Source organism: Dermacentor silvarum, chromosome 3, assembly GCF_013339745.2.
Source record: "Dermacentor silvarum isolate Dsil-2018 chromosome 3, BIME_Dsil_1.4, whole genome shotgun sequence".
Classification (NCBI taxonomy): domain Eukaryota; kingdom Metazoa; phylum Arthropoda; class Arachnida; order Ixodida; family Ixodidae; genus Dermacentor; species Dermacentor silvarum.
The window spans coordinates 64,751,926-64,767,663 of NC_051156.1; the positions used below are offsets into that span (position 1 = coordinate 64,751,926).

The 15,738-nt window shown below is 48.5% G+C and overlaps 1 protein-coding gene across 1 annotated transcript in view; it reads left to right on the forward strand.

The window, feature by feature from the left end:
* The window catches only part of LOC119444441 (trafficking protein particle complex subunit 11-like), a 141,415-nt gene that overhangs the window by 27,678 nt on the left and 97,999 nt on the right, over nt 1-15,738 (forward strand). Inside the window, exons 5-6 of the mRNA XM_049664594.1 lie at nt 7,559-7,714; nt 9,423-9,564. Coding sequence (XP_049520551.1) covers nt 7,559-7,714; nt 9,423-9,564 — 298 coding nt within the window. The remainder of the gene's footprint in view (nt 1-7,558; nt 7,715-9,422; nt 9,565-15,738) is intronic.

The following is a 15,738-nucleotide window of genomic DNA, read 5'->3' on the forward strand; positions in this document are numbered from 1 at the left end:
CACATTAGTGGAGAGCGAGCCACGCTCCATTTGGCCATCAACATGCTGAAATGACCAGGTCATTGCCGAAGTGAATGCTGTGGTGATGCGGGACCGTCGTGTGACTATCCGAGAAATTGCGAAACAGGTGGGCATCAGAATTTTTTCTGCACATTTCATTATGACCGAAGATTTGGTCATGAAGAGAGTTGCGGCGAAATTCGTGCCAAAGCTGCTCATGGTGGAGCAAAAGCAACTTCGTGTTGAAGTCTTACAGGGCATGCTGGATTCCACAAACAGTGACCCCGACTTCATGAACATCAAAATCACTGGTGACGAGTCTTGGGTGTACGGGTACGACCCGCAAACCTAATCCCAAGTCGTCACAATGGAAGCATTCCACGTCACCAAGACCAAGGAAGGCCCGCCAAGTGTGCAGCAACGTCAAAGTGAGGCTGACTGCTTTCTTTGACTCCCGCGGTGTGGTACACCACGAGTACCCACCACAGGGTCAAACAATCACCAAAGAGTACTACAGGGATGTCCTCCGTCATCTACATGATGCTGTGCGGCGCAAGAGACCGGAGTTGTGGTCAACAGGAAATTGACGCATCCATCACGACAGTGCTCCGGCACATTCCTCGCACTTGATTCAGACTTTTTTGGCGAAAAATCAGACTCCTGTAGTTCAAGAGGCTCCTTACTCTCCTGATATGACCCCCTGCGACTTCTGGCTGGTTCCCAAATTCAAGAAGCCATTGAAAGGAGCGCGATTTCAGACAAGAGAGGACATTATGGCTGCAACAACAGCTGAGCTAAACTCCATTCTGAAAGAGGCCTTCTCGGAATGCTTCCAACAATGGCAGCACCGCTAGGAGAAGTGTGTGGAGTCCCAAGGAGACTACTTTGAGGGTGATTAGGTTTCCAACGCTCTAGTTATGCTAGTTTTTTTTCTTCGGCCAAAGGTCGGATACTTTTCTAGCAGGCCTCGTATAATGAGCCACAGCAGTGACAAGCCAGCGCTGGAATAACGCGAAATATGAGCGAGTGCCATTCTCGCGCTGTCTAACTAACCAGCACCATCTTGGTCTTGTTTTGTTTGGGAATTCCTGCGCTTTCGTTTTTGCCGCCTTTGGTCGCATCGTGGTCGAAGCATGATTCGCGTGTGATTGTCTGGGCTCACGGGGGCTTTCGTCTCTCCCGTGCCTCTGTCTCGGATGCGAAGCTGCGATTGGATGAAGCCGACGCTCCCCGAGCAAGCGGGGGAAACACAGCGGCTTCTGGCGGCTGCGTGCAATGACGCGGTAGCCTCCTCTGGCTCTCGCCCCATGAATCGTCTGCTGTGGCTGTTTTCTTGCTTTGTTACTGCCTGTCTTTGTGTGCTTCGCATCACATTTAGCTGTCTTTGCGATCGCTTACCGCACTTTCTTGAGTATTCACCATCTTTACAATCTCTTGCCGTGCCTTGAATAGTTTCATGTAGCCTGCCAGATCATTGCGTGATCGGACACGATGCATGGAAGAAAGCTACATGCTTTCGGTCATTTGTTTGGTGCGCGGAAGCGTTTTATAAAGTTTGTCCTCATGGCAAAGCTGATTAAGGATATCTCGACCACCAACAACTACTACGTCAGTGCTGCCGGTGACATAGCTTCTGTTCTATTGGTAAAAGATAATGATTGCGTCGAAACTGTCAGACACACACGTACTGCACCATTGGTACAAGAAAGCATTGTTGAAAGTGTACCTGGAGAGCTGAGCACATCAACTTCCGCAATCGCAACCTGTGCATGGACTAGGCCAAAAAACGACGGCAGTAGAAGAAAAAAATGTTCGGACACTACCTATTCTGCGCGGCCATTCGAGGTATGGAAATGTGCACCCAACTTTCAAGGGCCGTTTATCTGAAAATGAATTTTCTCCCTGGTGTGACTGCTCGTGTCCAGCAATATCTGAGAACAGTTTATCGGATCTCTATCAGATTTTTTTATTCTGTATGTAAATAAATTTCTGAGTACAAGACAAGCCCTCAGATTTTGTGTGTCAGCAAATTGTGATAAACAATTAAAATTTCACAAATGCAAGTCTAATCCACGACACTAAATTCAATGCTGCGCAAAAATTTTTCTACTAAGAAATTTGGAGGTTGAATCCAGGGATCATAATAATGAATTTCACCGAGCCATAAATTCTCCAGGTCTTATCTAAGGCACCCATGTGAAAATATTTTGATATGCTCCTGTAAATTCATAACAACATGCAGTAGCTCCACGTAACTTTGTAGTTATTGAAGTGTTCGTGCTATAAACCTACCCTGAAAATTTCATTCAGTTATCTCAAGAAACAAAAATTGGAGAGAGAGAATAAACCTTTATTGGGGGGGGTGTCCATGATGGGGTCTGGGGCGGCGGGGGTTGGGAGACTAACCCCCAGTCCTCCACCTTCCTCAGACAGCAGTCAGTCCTTGCTTTCTGGCGGCGTCTTCAGCCATCCGGACGGCCCAGAGCTGCTCTTCTGGGTCCAAGCTGAGCAGCAAAGTCTCCCACTGCTCGGCCGTAGTTATGATGCATGTAGTGTTAGTGCGGTGGGTGTTAGTTGGTGAAGCTTTCAGGCATGCCGAGATGATGTGATCGAGGTCAGCGTGGGCCTAGCAGGCTTTGCAGAGTGGGGAGTATGCATCGTGGTAAATGCGTTGGTATAGCACGGGGTTTGGGAAAGTTTGCGTCTGAAGTATAGTCGCCAAGTGGTGGATTGTGATTTATTCAGTGTTTTGTGTGCTGGTGGGCAGCTTAATCACTCTCTGCAGTAGTGGAGGAGGATTTCTCTAAATGTGACCATTCGGTCGCGCGCGTGACCGCGATGCGGAACAGAGGGCTCGTCAGGATCAAAGACGCAGGAGACGGATGATGCGCCTGGTGTGTGAGAGAGCTCTGGCGGCATCGTGGGCGGCTGCGTTTCCAAGCAGACCTGAGTGACCAGGGGCCCAGATGATCCGTACGCGACGTTGTCTTGAGGGGGGAGTGCCGGAGAGTATTTTCTGTGCTTGGGGGTGCTATGAGTCCTCTTGTGTAGTTGCGAATGGCCGTTTTTGAATTGCTGATGATGCAGTGTGCATTGTTAGAGGCGTAGGCCAAAGCGATGGCAGTTTCCTCTCCTTCTTCGGGTTGAGTGGTGAGTATTGATGTGGCCACAGCGAGGCGGTACCAGCGAGCCCGCGACTACGGCGACCGGCATGGCGTTATGGGGGGGGTATTCCGCGGTGTCCACGTAGGCTACGTCTGCGACTTGGTCTGTAGCGCTTTTGTAGCTGTTTAGCTCTGTCTGCACGTCGCTCCTGATTGTGTTCTGGGTGCATATTACAAGGTATGGGCGGATAACTAACTGAGCGCGAATGTTCGGAGGGACGGGTACTTTTGGTCCGAATTGGGTGGCGTAGGTTATGCCTAGGGTGCGCAGAATGTGCCTGCCCGTGGTGGAGTTGGCGAGTCGTTCGTATTGGATAATACGCTGAGCTTCAGTAAGCTCGTCTATGGTGTTGTGAATGCCGAGGGCATCAAGTTTCTCGTTAGAGGTGGAAATGGGAAGATGTAGGGCTTGCTTATAGGGCCCTCTTGATCATGGTGTTGAGTTTGAGCTTGTCAGTCGCACTGAGGCAAAGGTACAGGGCGACATAGGTAATCCTGCTCAGGGCGTAGGTTGTTACCAGACGAATCAGGTTGTTTTCTTTCATGCTGTGATGCCGATTTGTGATGCGTGCAATGAGGCGATTTGTTTGGTGTACATGAGTATCTAATTGCTTGAGTATGCTCTGTGGGAATCGATGTTATGCAAAGCATACTGCAGGTACCTGGCTATCCAGCATTTTTTGGGGTTCCGTAAACCATTACCAGATGAACCAACATGGTAGCGTAAACTGAGTAGTTGTGTGTGTGGGTCGCGAGCGTACGTGTGTGACGACAGCGGCACGACAACGAGCACGTCGAAGATGATTGTATGGCAGCAGAGGCATGATATCTACACTGGCCGTTTGACGCAAGCTTACGACATGAGGATAATTGGATTCTACATGAGTAGTGGGTCAGCGTAAGCGAGAGAAACGAGGATTGTGACGTCATCAACAACTACGCATTACACACTTGTTCTCTATGGCTGCCATGTGGGACGTTAAAAAACGGCATTTGTACTCCCAAAGAAACATTGAAACATGACTAACTTAGGTTTCATGAAGTCCTGGCGCACAATGTGCGCCTTTTCCGTTGATCAGTATGGCCACTGCTAACCAATGGCTATGTCATGTGGTGTACGTTAAAATGACGACGGCATTTGTACTCCGACGAAGAAACATTAAAACATGATGCTGTGCTGTGCTTTATGGCAGTGGTTCGATTCAGTCACACATTATTTTCTTTTTTTAAATAAGGTGAACAGGAAACTGCCTACCTCCTGAAGTATGAAACAAATACTGTGCACCAGGTGTACCTGTCTGAGCATGGGCAGCATCCGTGAGTCTGCTGTGTAGCACGACTGCGGGTATACGAGAGAAGTATGCGTGCGATCGTGGCCTAATGGTTAAAGCACTGGGATGCTGTGCTGTGCTCTATGGCAGTGGTTCGATTCCACCATCAGTCACACATTATTTTCTTTTTTTAAATAAGGTGATACAGGAAACTGCCTACCTACCTGAAGATGAAACAAATACTGTGCACCCAGGTGTACCTGTCTGAGCATGGGCAGCATCCGTGAGGCTGCTGTGTAGCACGGCTGCGGGTATACGAGAGAAGTATGCGTGCGATCGTGGCCTAGTGGTAAAAGCACTGGGATGCTGTGCTGTGCTCTATGGCAGTGGTTCGATTCCACCATCAGTCACACATTATTTTCTTTTTTAAATAAGGTGATACAGGAAACTGCCTACCTACCTGAAGATGAAACAAATACTGTGCACCCAGGTGTACCTGTCTGAGCATGGGCAGCATCCGTGAGGCTGCTGTGTAGCACGACTGTGGGTATACGAGAGAAGTATGCGTGCGATCGTGGCCTAGTGGTTAAAGCACTGGGATGCTGTGCTGTGCTCTATGGCAGTGGTTCGATTCCACCATCAGTCACACATTATTTTCTTTTTTTAAATAAGGTGATACAGGAAACTGCCTACCTACCTGAAGATGAAACAAATACTGTGCACCCAGGTGTACCTGTCTGAGCATGGGCAGCATCCGTGAGGCTGCTGTGTAGCACGACTGCGGGTATACAAGAGAAGTATGCGTGCGATCGTGGCCTAGTGGTTAAAGCACTGGGATGCTGTGCTGTGCTTAGTGGTTAGTCATGTTTCAATGTTTCTTTGTCGGAGTACAAATGCCATCGTCATTTTAACGTACACCACATGACATAGCCATAGGTATGTACAAGTTCCCAGGAATTTCAAGTGCTCAAAACTGCGTTGCCTGTTGCAGCTTGTATAGTAAATGAATTAAACTGATTACAAGTAATTGGTTACTGGGAAAGAGTAATTGATCCATTACAAAACTACGATAAACGTGATTGATTACTAGTGACTGAATATATGTAATTCATTATATACAAGTCTGCTTTATAATGTTGTCAAAGCAGTTGCTGGCAGATTTTTTTTTGAAAACAAATACAGTAAAAGCTCGATGATACGATCACGGCTAATACGAATTTCCGGAGGATACGAATTTTTCTGTGGTCCCGGCCGAGCCCCATTACTTTGCAACGTGCTAGAGAACGGTTGTTACGAATCGATTTTCAGCCTGCGTCGGTTGATACGAATAAACGCCGCCCCACCGATGGCTGCGAAAGAGAACAGCTCCAGTCACGCGCTTTCTCTCCTTCTCTTTTGGTGCGGAGGCGCGGCGCCAGACAGCGCGGACTCCGCGACTGGGCGCGAAGAGTTTGAAGCGGTGGCGCTTCAAGAAATAAATGCTTTTTACATACATGTGCCTGAGTGAGTTCACCTCTGACTCTTTAATTTAGCTACAGTTCAATCTCGTTAATTTGAACACGCTTATTTCGAACAAACCGCGTACCGACAATGCTCTTAGCAGCGCGCCAAATAACGCGGCGGCGCCTCCGACCGGCATTGCTCCGACACCGCCATAGAGCAAAAGCTCAGGAGAGACCCCTCAATGCCGCGCGCGAAGGAACGGAAAAAAAAAAAGAAAAAAAAGGACCCGCGGCGGAAATTTCCCCCTCTCTCAAATTGCAAGGTCGCCGTTTCTGCATCGCACCGGAACAAGCGTGTACGTGCCGACTAGAGTGTTCTAGACAACCGTATTCTAGCACACACTAGTGCCGACGTCTCAGCCACGCGGATAAAATGGCAGTGAACCCTTCTCCTCTATTTTCTAGTCACATGTTGACCTTGCACGCTGCGGCAGCAGCGCAGAGGGAAGCAGCGGCGGAGGCACAGTCGGGCCAACGAAACTGCCACGCCCGCAAACGCTCACTTCCCGATAACGGCAGAAAACGAAACTTCAGGGGGCGGCTAAAATAAGCTGGCGCCAGCACGGTGGCGGGTGCGCACGGAGTCGAAGGTGAGAGAGCTACGAGAGAGTTGAGAGGGAGGGCGAGGGGAGCCACCGAAGCGGCGGAGTTGACGCGGCCAAATCCGCTTCCCTGCCGCCCTCCTCCCTCACCTTCGACGGTCTCCGCGCGCACCCGTGTGCCGGCGCCGCCCGCTCGCTCCCTGAAGCTTCGTTTTCTGTCGTTATGACCGTTAGCCGGCGTGGGCAGTTTCGTGGCCCGCGCTTGCTATGCGCTTGCGCGCCGCGATATTTCATGACTCGCACCGTTCGTGCATCGTGCTATGGGGCACGAATACTTCAAAAATACGTCCTTTTAATTCGAACAAATTTTCGGGCCCCTTCGAGTTCGAATTATCGAAATTCGACAGTAGTTTTAATTGTGTTTCGATGATACGAATTTCGGCTAATACGAATATTTTTCGTGACCCCGTGAGATTCGTATCATCGAGCTTTTACTGTATTTGAATATGTCAAGCTATGCAATCATATTTTCAGCACCACCACTCACCTCATAGAGATTGGGTCTAATCATTAATGACAACCAATATTTGAGATGGCTTGCAGCATATCGTTTGATTTTTTAGACTCCGCATGCACTTTAGTGTGCAAACTTGACTGCTGTGGCAAGCCAGAAGAGGGATAGAACTTCGTTTATGAGTTGCCAGTGCCTTCTAGACTAAATCATCTAGGAGATGTGTTGGCTCCGGTTGGATTGTACGAGGGGTGCTAAAAAATTATTGCAACTTGGCTATAACCAAAAGTTACAGAGGTATTTCTGTACTCCTTGGTCGGCATCTGTCGTGCACAGCTCGAGGCGCGAAGAAGGAAGAATGGTCGAGAGGCCGGCATTTGGGTGGCAGACTTCAAAATATATAGCACTACTTTTGTTCATTGAGGGGCTAGTTGCGGCGACTAGTCGGGCTTCTGTGCTGAAAACTTCTTCGCATTACAGAATGTATTCTTCATCTCTGGTTTACAATGAACTGTTGAGCTGCTGTGTGTTACAAGCTGCATTCACACAAAGACCTGTGATGGTCACCTTGTGCCTTGCCTCTCGTGCAGTTGTGCCAGCTGGCGTTCATGCAGAACATTCCGCTGGATGCCATCCACCAGTTTCGACGGCACGTGGACATCTTCAAGGACCGCATCGGCAACCCCCGACTTGCCTTCGAGCACAGTGCCTGGCTGTCCAAGCAGTGCGTATGCCCCCTTGCACTGCTTCTCACTGACACATGTGCTGCTAAGCAGTAGCATTTGAAGCACAGAGTTTGTCAGATTTGGGCTTACTACCGTTCAGTGCAGTTCAGAGCTTACAGTTGGGGCAACAGCTGAAGCTTGTACTGCTTTTGCACAGATGTTAGCACTTTGTAGTTTTCTTAATTAGTACTAGTATTAGAAAGCACCTCACCTAAATTCAAAACCAAACCCCAGATTTCCTCCATCTCTGTCATGACACTTGAGTTGCAGCAATAAGGTGGAAAGGGAAAAAAATGGAGTAATTGAGAACTCACCCTTGCACTCTGCTCTCCTAACCTCTTGGTTAACTGAGCTGTTGGAGAGCCAGGTTCAGTCAACGTACTAGGATGACTTTTTCTTTTACTGTCAAGCCTGTGTCCTTCTTTCTTAAGAAACCAGGCACCTTGGCCATTATGGGATAAATGAACCCTTTCTCTGCCATCGACAAGTACAGTCATCACGAAGCCACGTTCCTAGAAATCGCTGGGAAATTTGGTTACACTTTTCTTCACTTCCTGTGGTTCAGAAAGGTTTAGAAGACTGCTAAATTAAAAAAAAAAAAAACAACCCAACAAGATAAGACGGGCAACAGCAAAGGCACTCATTTGCAACTTATGTACGTCAGGAAGAAAGTACATCAGTTCTGCCTGCTTTCAAATGTCATTTCTTGAAAGGCGTAAATACAAGGTCCTTAGTTCTGATAAAGAACTGGCTTAGCTTTGTTGTATTTTAATCCCTGGTGGCAATTCTTTCCACACGTATCCGGACAACCATCTGTTGTTTTACCTCTTGAAATAGAGTAAACCCTCGTTATAACCAAGTGAACAGGACGGTGAAAAGATTGGATTTAAGTGGTAATTCGATAAAAGCAACTACTCCATAAAAGCTGGAAAAGTAGAGCTGAAATTGCACAGCTCTGTGCCAGTCTAATACAAATGTCACGTGGCACATTTTCGATCACGATCGAGCCCAATCAGTATTGAATTTCTTAGTCGTGATTGGCTCCTTTTCGCAAGCTGTTGGAGAGCGCCAATGGGGTCTTGGTTCAGGTGACTTTAGGCACACCAAGCTCACGGAAGGTGGTGCAGAGTAACGTTTGTCTGTTCCGTTGCACGCTACTTGAACAGTGCCTCGGCGCAGCATGGAGGAAAAGGGTGTGCCTATGGAGAGATTCGTTCGCTCGTTGGTGGGAGTAAGCCCCCTGAGCAAAACTAAAGGTAGCAACATTCTTTTATCTTGCTGCCCGAGCCAGTGAGTGAGGGCAGGTGAGGAGGCCCGGGGCTTATCCGCGTCTTCCTCTTGGTGCAGCAGAATTGCGTTGTTGCGTACACGCCCCTTGGCAGTTTACTCTAAGCGGAGCAGCTTATCAGTATGCTTGGAGTAATCCGGCTAAAAATGCATACGGGGGTTTTGGGGCTCTGGAATAGGAGAAGCTTCGAATAAAGTGATAATTCAAGCAAAGCGTCTTCATTATAAGGATGGTTTACTCTACATTACTTGTTAGTAGAGTGCCTGTGCTGGTCCTTGTCTTGTCAGTGTCCTTTTTCTTTTCTTTTTTTGTGCTCTTTCAATGTCTCTTAAGCTCGGCCAATGATAGTTCTGAAGATGGCTCCATTGAACACCTGGCAATCTCAGTGTTTCCAGTGGGCGGTGTCTTGTGGTGCCCAGGTTCAGCCACTTTGGTGACCTGTTTGAGGAAGCGGTGAGCTTCGGCCTAACTGCAATCCAGACACAGCACCCGGGCTTCTACTACCAGCAGGCAGCCAACCACGCCCTGGCACGCAAGGAGCAAGCGGCCCGGCTGTGCAAGGTGCGCGCTGTTCGTCTGGACAATGCCTGCTAAGGTTCATGGATGTGCCATTGCACTGCGTAGTTGTAACCAGAGTTGGGCGAGTGCCCTCATTTCTTGTTTTCCTTACCTCACCCTCACATTGAAAAATTTGACAGCCTTCCCTCACGCTATCCCTCAGCACAGGGGTTCTCAAGCATGTTCGTTCCAGGGAACCCTGCTATGCTCCATGAAGCGCCAAGGAACCCCCTCCCCCCCCCCCCCCCCTGAATTAACCGAATTAAAATTGCCTAATTAACCGAATGTCGAATTTTCGAGGGTATCAAGAAAACAATAAACAAATGCTTAACTACGTCAACACGCTTTTATTTACTCAATGAATCAACAAATCCTGTTTATATTTATCACAAGACCAGTGCGGAAGTTGAAATTCTCGTCTCTTGACTGATTGCGCTAGCAGCGGCGAAGGCCTCGCGCGCGTAAATCCCGATGATTTTTTCGCCAGTCAGCTGCTCGCCAACAAATTGTCCGTCCATCGCGATGTAGCCGGTGCTCTTAAACTTCGACAGCTTTGCACTGAGCCAAAGCAAACTACTGCTTGCCGCAACCGCGGCCGCTATCGACGCGATCATGGACAGCGACTTTGCGGATTCAGAAGGCAGGCGGCCGACGCACGCACCAAGTCAAAACGAAACTACCGTTCGTTGCAAGAAGTGCGGACGAAACCGCGGTCGCTATCGACGCTACCATGGTTCGCGACTACGCAGTTGAGAAGGCACGCAGCCGACGCGCGCACCGAGTGAAAACGAAACTACTGTTTGCCGCAACCGCTGCGGACGAAACTGCGGTGGTTATCGACGCGATCATGGATGGCAGCTACGCACTTACGAAGGCACGCGGCATGCCACCAACGCGGTGTTTTCCACGGCGATAAACGCAAGAATAAAGTTTGTAAGGGCACAATTTGCCACGAAGCGCTCCGGTGTTGCTGTCAATCACGTGCCGCGCACGATTACCGCTGAGGACCATGGCGATGTGGACTGCGCCGCTTCGTTTCGGTTGGACGGTAGCGCCGTTCTTACTCTTCTGCGGCGCGTATTTGCGATGCTCCGCGCATTTTTTTCTTTATTTTTTTTTTATTCCTCCAACGTATACGTCAGTGCGCACGCAATCGGCGCCTACGTTATCTACAAACGGGAGAGATGTGCATGTTGGTAAATTACGGCCTCCGAGATTTAAGTGCGAAAGTTTAGGTGCACTGCCCGTTTTCGGAGGTTGGGTGGCTACAAGCTGCTTGCGAATTTATTGCGCAGTTCGCGCGTTGCCGTTACGCACTCTGATGTGCCTTTTTTGACACTCGGGCATGCGTAATGGTGGTTCTGTTGATCGAGCGCACCTTTTTTTCGCCGTTTTAGCCACTTGGTGAGCGCGCGACCACGGAAAATTTATCAGTGGCTCGCGGAACCTCGAGCAGGGGCCTGCGGAACCCCAGGGTTCCGCGGAACCCACTTTGAGAACCCATGCCTCAGCACAAAAAGCTTTACCTACCCTCCCTCAGGCTGAGAGGGCTGCCATCTTTCTTTTACCTTCTGTTTTCTACAATTTCAACTAAACCATTCACTTTACCAGCGAGCTTTGTTTACAGTACTGATGGTCTAGCGCCATTCCTATTGTGAAAGCGTGTCACACTGTTTGACCGTGGGTCAGCTATTTAGTGCAGTCCACTTATAACGATACCAAGAAATACGAAAAATCCCATCATTATAGCCGATCATCGCTATATCTGGACTGCCGTAAAAAAAAAAAAAGAACGCACAAAAACTGCCGAATATACCTTTATAGTCTCGAAACTAAATTTCACACTTGCGATAAGATAGTCAGATATCGCCGTTGTAGAAAGTAGGCTGTGAAGAATAAATATTTATAATCCTAAATAGCGCCTCAATCGTTCGGCCTGCTGAAATAGAAATCTGCACTTGCTTTCGCAGAAGTTTCGGATTCACAATGCCGTGTGCATTGCGTCCAGCTGCTGCGCGAACACTGGCGGCTATAATTTAGCGTGCTTTATATCAATGAGCGACTCAATCGACGACATTGCACTTTGGTTGAACATAGGGGTCGGTGTCAAAGACGGGCCATTGTCAATATCGTCGTCACTGCCACTGCTGTCGTTGCCTCCGTCGCACAACACCGCCGTCTGTCGGCACAACGATCGCACCGTCGGAGATCTCTTCGCAGAACGACGCCGCGCTATCTGCACTCAGAAACTCCTCCATTGAAGCACCACCTATTTCATCGTCGGTAGCGACGTGCTCCCTAGAGTTCGGTAATGTCAGCGGCTTCCACCGTGTTGGTTTCGCCCAGGGGGGTTTCGTCCTGGTGCACAAAGTGCGCCTTTTCCGTTGATCAGCATGGCCACTGCTAACCCATCATGATCGTGGTGCTCCCGGTTTTCATAATCGTCGATATCATGGACTGCGCGAGCTCGTTCTTCTTCGAGTCTCGCAAGATTTGCTAGTTTCTTCTCGAAAGACGCAGCTTTGCGCTTTGTCGGTGCACCTCCCACTCCACTTCCGCGCTGCATTTCTGCGCTTGCTGAGAGAGAGACAGCTTATGTTGTTTTTTTTTCTTCCGCTCACCTCCTGTTCTATGTACGCTCGCACGGACCACCGGGGACGCGAGGCAGCTAGCGCCATCTTGTGCACGCTGCGCCAACTTGCGATGCACTCCGTGGCTTTCGCAATTGGCGCGCGAGCGGGATGCGCCGCACGGTAATGGCGGCAGATACGAACTCGCGTAGGCAAACTTTTTACCCCGTATTGGCTAACGGCAACTCAGGAATGCAAATTTCACAATTATTCTGCATAAGAAACGCCACCCAGAAGCAAAATTTCGATCGTTATATCCGATATGCGGTTAATAACTGATCGTTATCTATGTTTTTTTTTTTCTCATAGCCCTAATGCATAAGTTGATACTGTTAAGTCGACTCATTGTTATAACCGATATATCGTTATATGTGGTATCGTTATAAGTGGACTGCACTGTATAAACGGAGCTCATTAAGACTCGCTCACAAATTATATTTTTTGCTTAGAGCTCACTCGGACTAAGACTCACTGCTCAGCTGGGATCACTCGGGCTCACACTCTCCAGAACTATAATCAGCTAGGCTCACTCGGACTCAGACTGGCATAAATTCTACTCAGCTGGTCTCACTTGAACTTACTCAACCAGACCGAGAAAGGTCTTATTGACCCACAGATCTCATGAACTCAGACTACCTCTTGAATCAAACATATCAATGACAAAAATACCTTCATACCAGGCTTATAGGGAATGCAGGGGGATTACAAATGCTAATGATTTACAAAAGAGTGTGCAGGAGAACCGTTAATATACAAGAAATTTCCTTATTTCTGGTTCATCATGATGTCTTGTAAGAACCAAATAAGTATGACCTTCAACCTTGGCAGTGCTGGATTTATTTCACCTAAAGGTAAAATGTCCAAATGGGATCTTTAAAGAATATGCAAATTCTTATTTGTTTGCACATGTTTGCTTTTATGCGGTGTGCACACAGTTTTGTTACTGTGGTGCATTTTCATTTTTGGCAGTGCTGGATAGATCACAGAAATTTCTTTCTAGCACTGTACTAAAGAAGGCTTGCCTCGTAAACAAAAGTATTCCCTGTTGGAATTGTGTGCAAAGAAGCTTGACTATATTTAATGCCACTTATTCACGATTTTCTATAGAACCACAGGAGGTCCAGCTCGTTGTAATGCTTTTACGAGGTATCAGACCTACTCCTGAAGACTCATTACACAGATTGGCTCTAGCGAGAATGTCGTGGGACGCCATCACAGGAGGCTGGTTTGCCGAGGCTAGCTGCTCGGCATCATGCTCCCTGCTATTTGCATTTTCCGTCCGTCAAGGCACAAATTGTGCACGCGAAAGCTAAATTGGCGACGTTCAATCGAACTACGATTCATGAGAGCAATGCTGAAAGTCCGCTTCACCTCGTTCTTCTCGAAGGTCGCGCTGGAGTCCACACTGAGAATTTGGAATGGCCGGTCGCTCCACAGAGGCAGCAGTAGTACCACTCATCATAGGCAGTGCCACAAGCATAGTTTAGCAGCACGGCCAGCCAATGAGCAGTGCCATGGTGTGAAGTCACGCCGAAGGGCAGCCACCACTGCTTCCGCACGAAGACGCGCGCGCATGCAAAACAGGGAAGGGTTCGAATGAATGCAGAACGGGAATGGTAACTGTGCTGACTAAACCTACTAAACTGGAGAAACTATGACAGCATCGAACTTGCTCGCCTCTCGCAACAACGCAGCCCACAGTGCGCCTTGTTTCACCTTGGCCGGAAGTGAGAAAGGGAACGCTTACATGGTATGCACTGTACAGTCAACGTCTGATTTTAGGACTCACTAGGGGCTGCGAAAAGGTCCAAAAAATCACGCAGAAGCTTGGTCGTGAACGTCGAAGTAGCTAGGCCTAGCGTTGCTGCAGTAGTGGCTACGGCTGCCAGCGGATCTGCGTGTGAGAGTGCCGGTTCGAGGAGGCGAGATAATCAAAATGGCGGCGGTGGTAGCTATGATTAATGCCATTTCGGACCTGCGGTCATGGCAAAAAGTCCGGAGAGTCGGGCGGCGAAGGTTTTCTGCATCCGAAATTTCAGACGTTATTATATATTGACTCTATGGGGTATGTGGCGGTACCGCGAAGGCGTCCGAATTAACGTCCGAAAAATTCAGGCGTCGGATAATCGGTCGTTGACTGTAATCGCAAGTGCCCTCATGCTTCTCGCTTTGCAGCTATCCTTCCCCACCTTCCCTTCCAAGAGAGTCACTGCCAAGCAGAGGAAATACATGGAAGGGGGGGGGGGGGTGAAGGGGGTGGTGCCGGTAGTTGGAATGCACTGGCACCGACTTTCGCTACCGGTATTCCGCGAAAGACTCTGGTAAAAGTGGAGGTGTGCATTCGTGAAAGGGAGGGAGAAATCACAGTCGCAGAGCAGAGTCGCGTATTCCTGTGCTTGATCATTTTTTTATGCACTTGTGCGAAGTATCCGGTATCGTATTGCCGTCCCCGCCGCAAATCTAGCTGTTTTTCTTTGTGTTGCTTAGGTTTTGTGTTTTGCGTAGCCATTTATGACTTTAGTCAGTTAAAAGTGGGCTTCGACGTACATCTTTGCTAGAGAGTCTTCCTGCCAGTGCACTTCAAAACTTTACACTTTAAACCCACTAGGCATACGAGCTGAGTGACTTTTCTATACTTCAACAATGTAAATCGCCTTTTCCTCATTTAACCTCACCTCGTCACCGCACCTCCCATGCCTTCACCTCACAATGTTCGCCCTCCAACACGTCACCCTCACCACTCTTCCCGAAGGCGAACCTCACCTGACCCTCACCTCACCACATGAGGGTGAGGAAAGCCGTTGTGAGAGCTCGGCCCCGTGAGGGTGCCCATGTCTGGTTGTAACAGGACGCAAACAAAAGAACACAATCACACACACAGGATAATGCTCAAATTAACAGCTGTTTTATTTGCATTGATAAGGTAAAATATTAGGTTTGTGCAAATATTCAATATTTTTGAATATGCAAAAGAATATTATGCTATTCGATATGTGCTTCGGCTTGAATTTCAGTAATCGAAGTGCTTGAAGTGTTCAAAATGAACAAATTGTGCTGCGAACGAGCTCTGAATTGACACGATCGCTGGTGATGCTGTCATCAGTCTACGTTGATGTCATGACCCCTAGCTGAAATTACCCACCACGGTGGCTTAGCGGCTATGGTGTTGCGCTGCTAAGCACGACATCGCAGGATTGAATCGCGGCCAAGGCGGCCAAATTTCGATGTGGGTGAAATGCAAAAACGCCCATGTCCCGTGCATTGGGGGCACGTTAAAGATCCCCTGGTGGTCAGAATTAACCCGGAGCCCCTCACTACTGCATGCCTCATAATCAAATCGTGGTTTTGGCTCGTAAAAACCCCAGAATTCATTCAGCTGAAATTCAAGCAGACATTATTGCATGCAAATGGAATGCTGTACAAAAGCGAATGAATGAACTAAGGCAGTAAAAGGCATGCATTTGTTTTTTTGGGCTGCCCACTTTCATTTTCGCTGTCTCTAGGGGGTCATTGACTGAATAACAAGTTATCAGATACAACAAAGTAT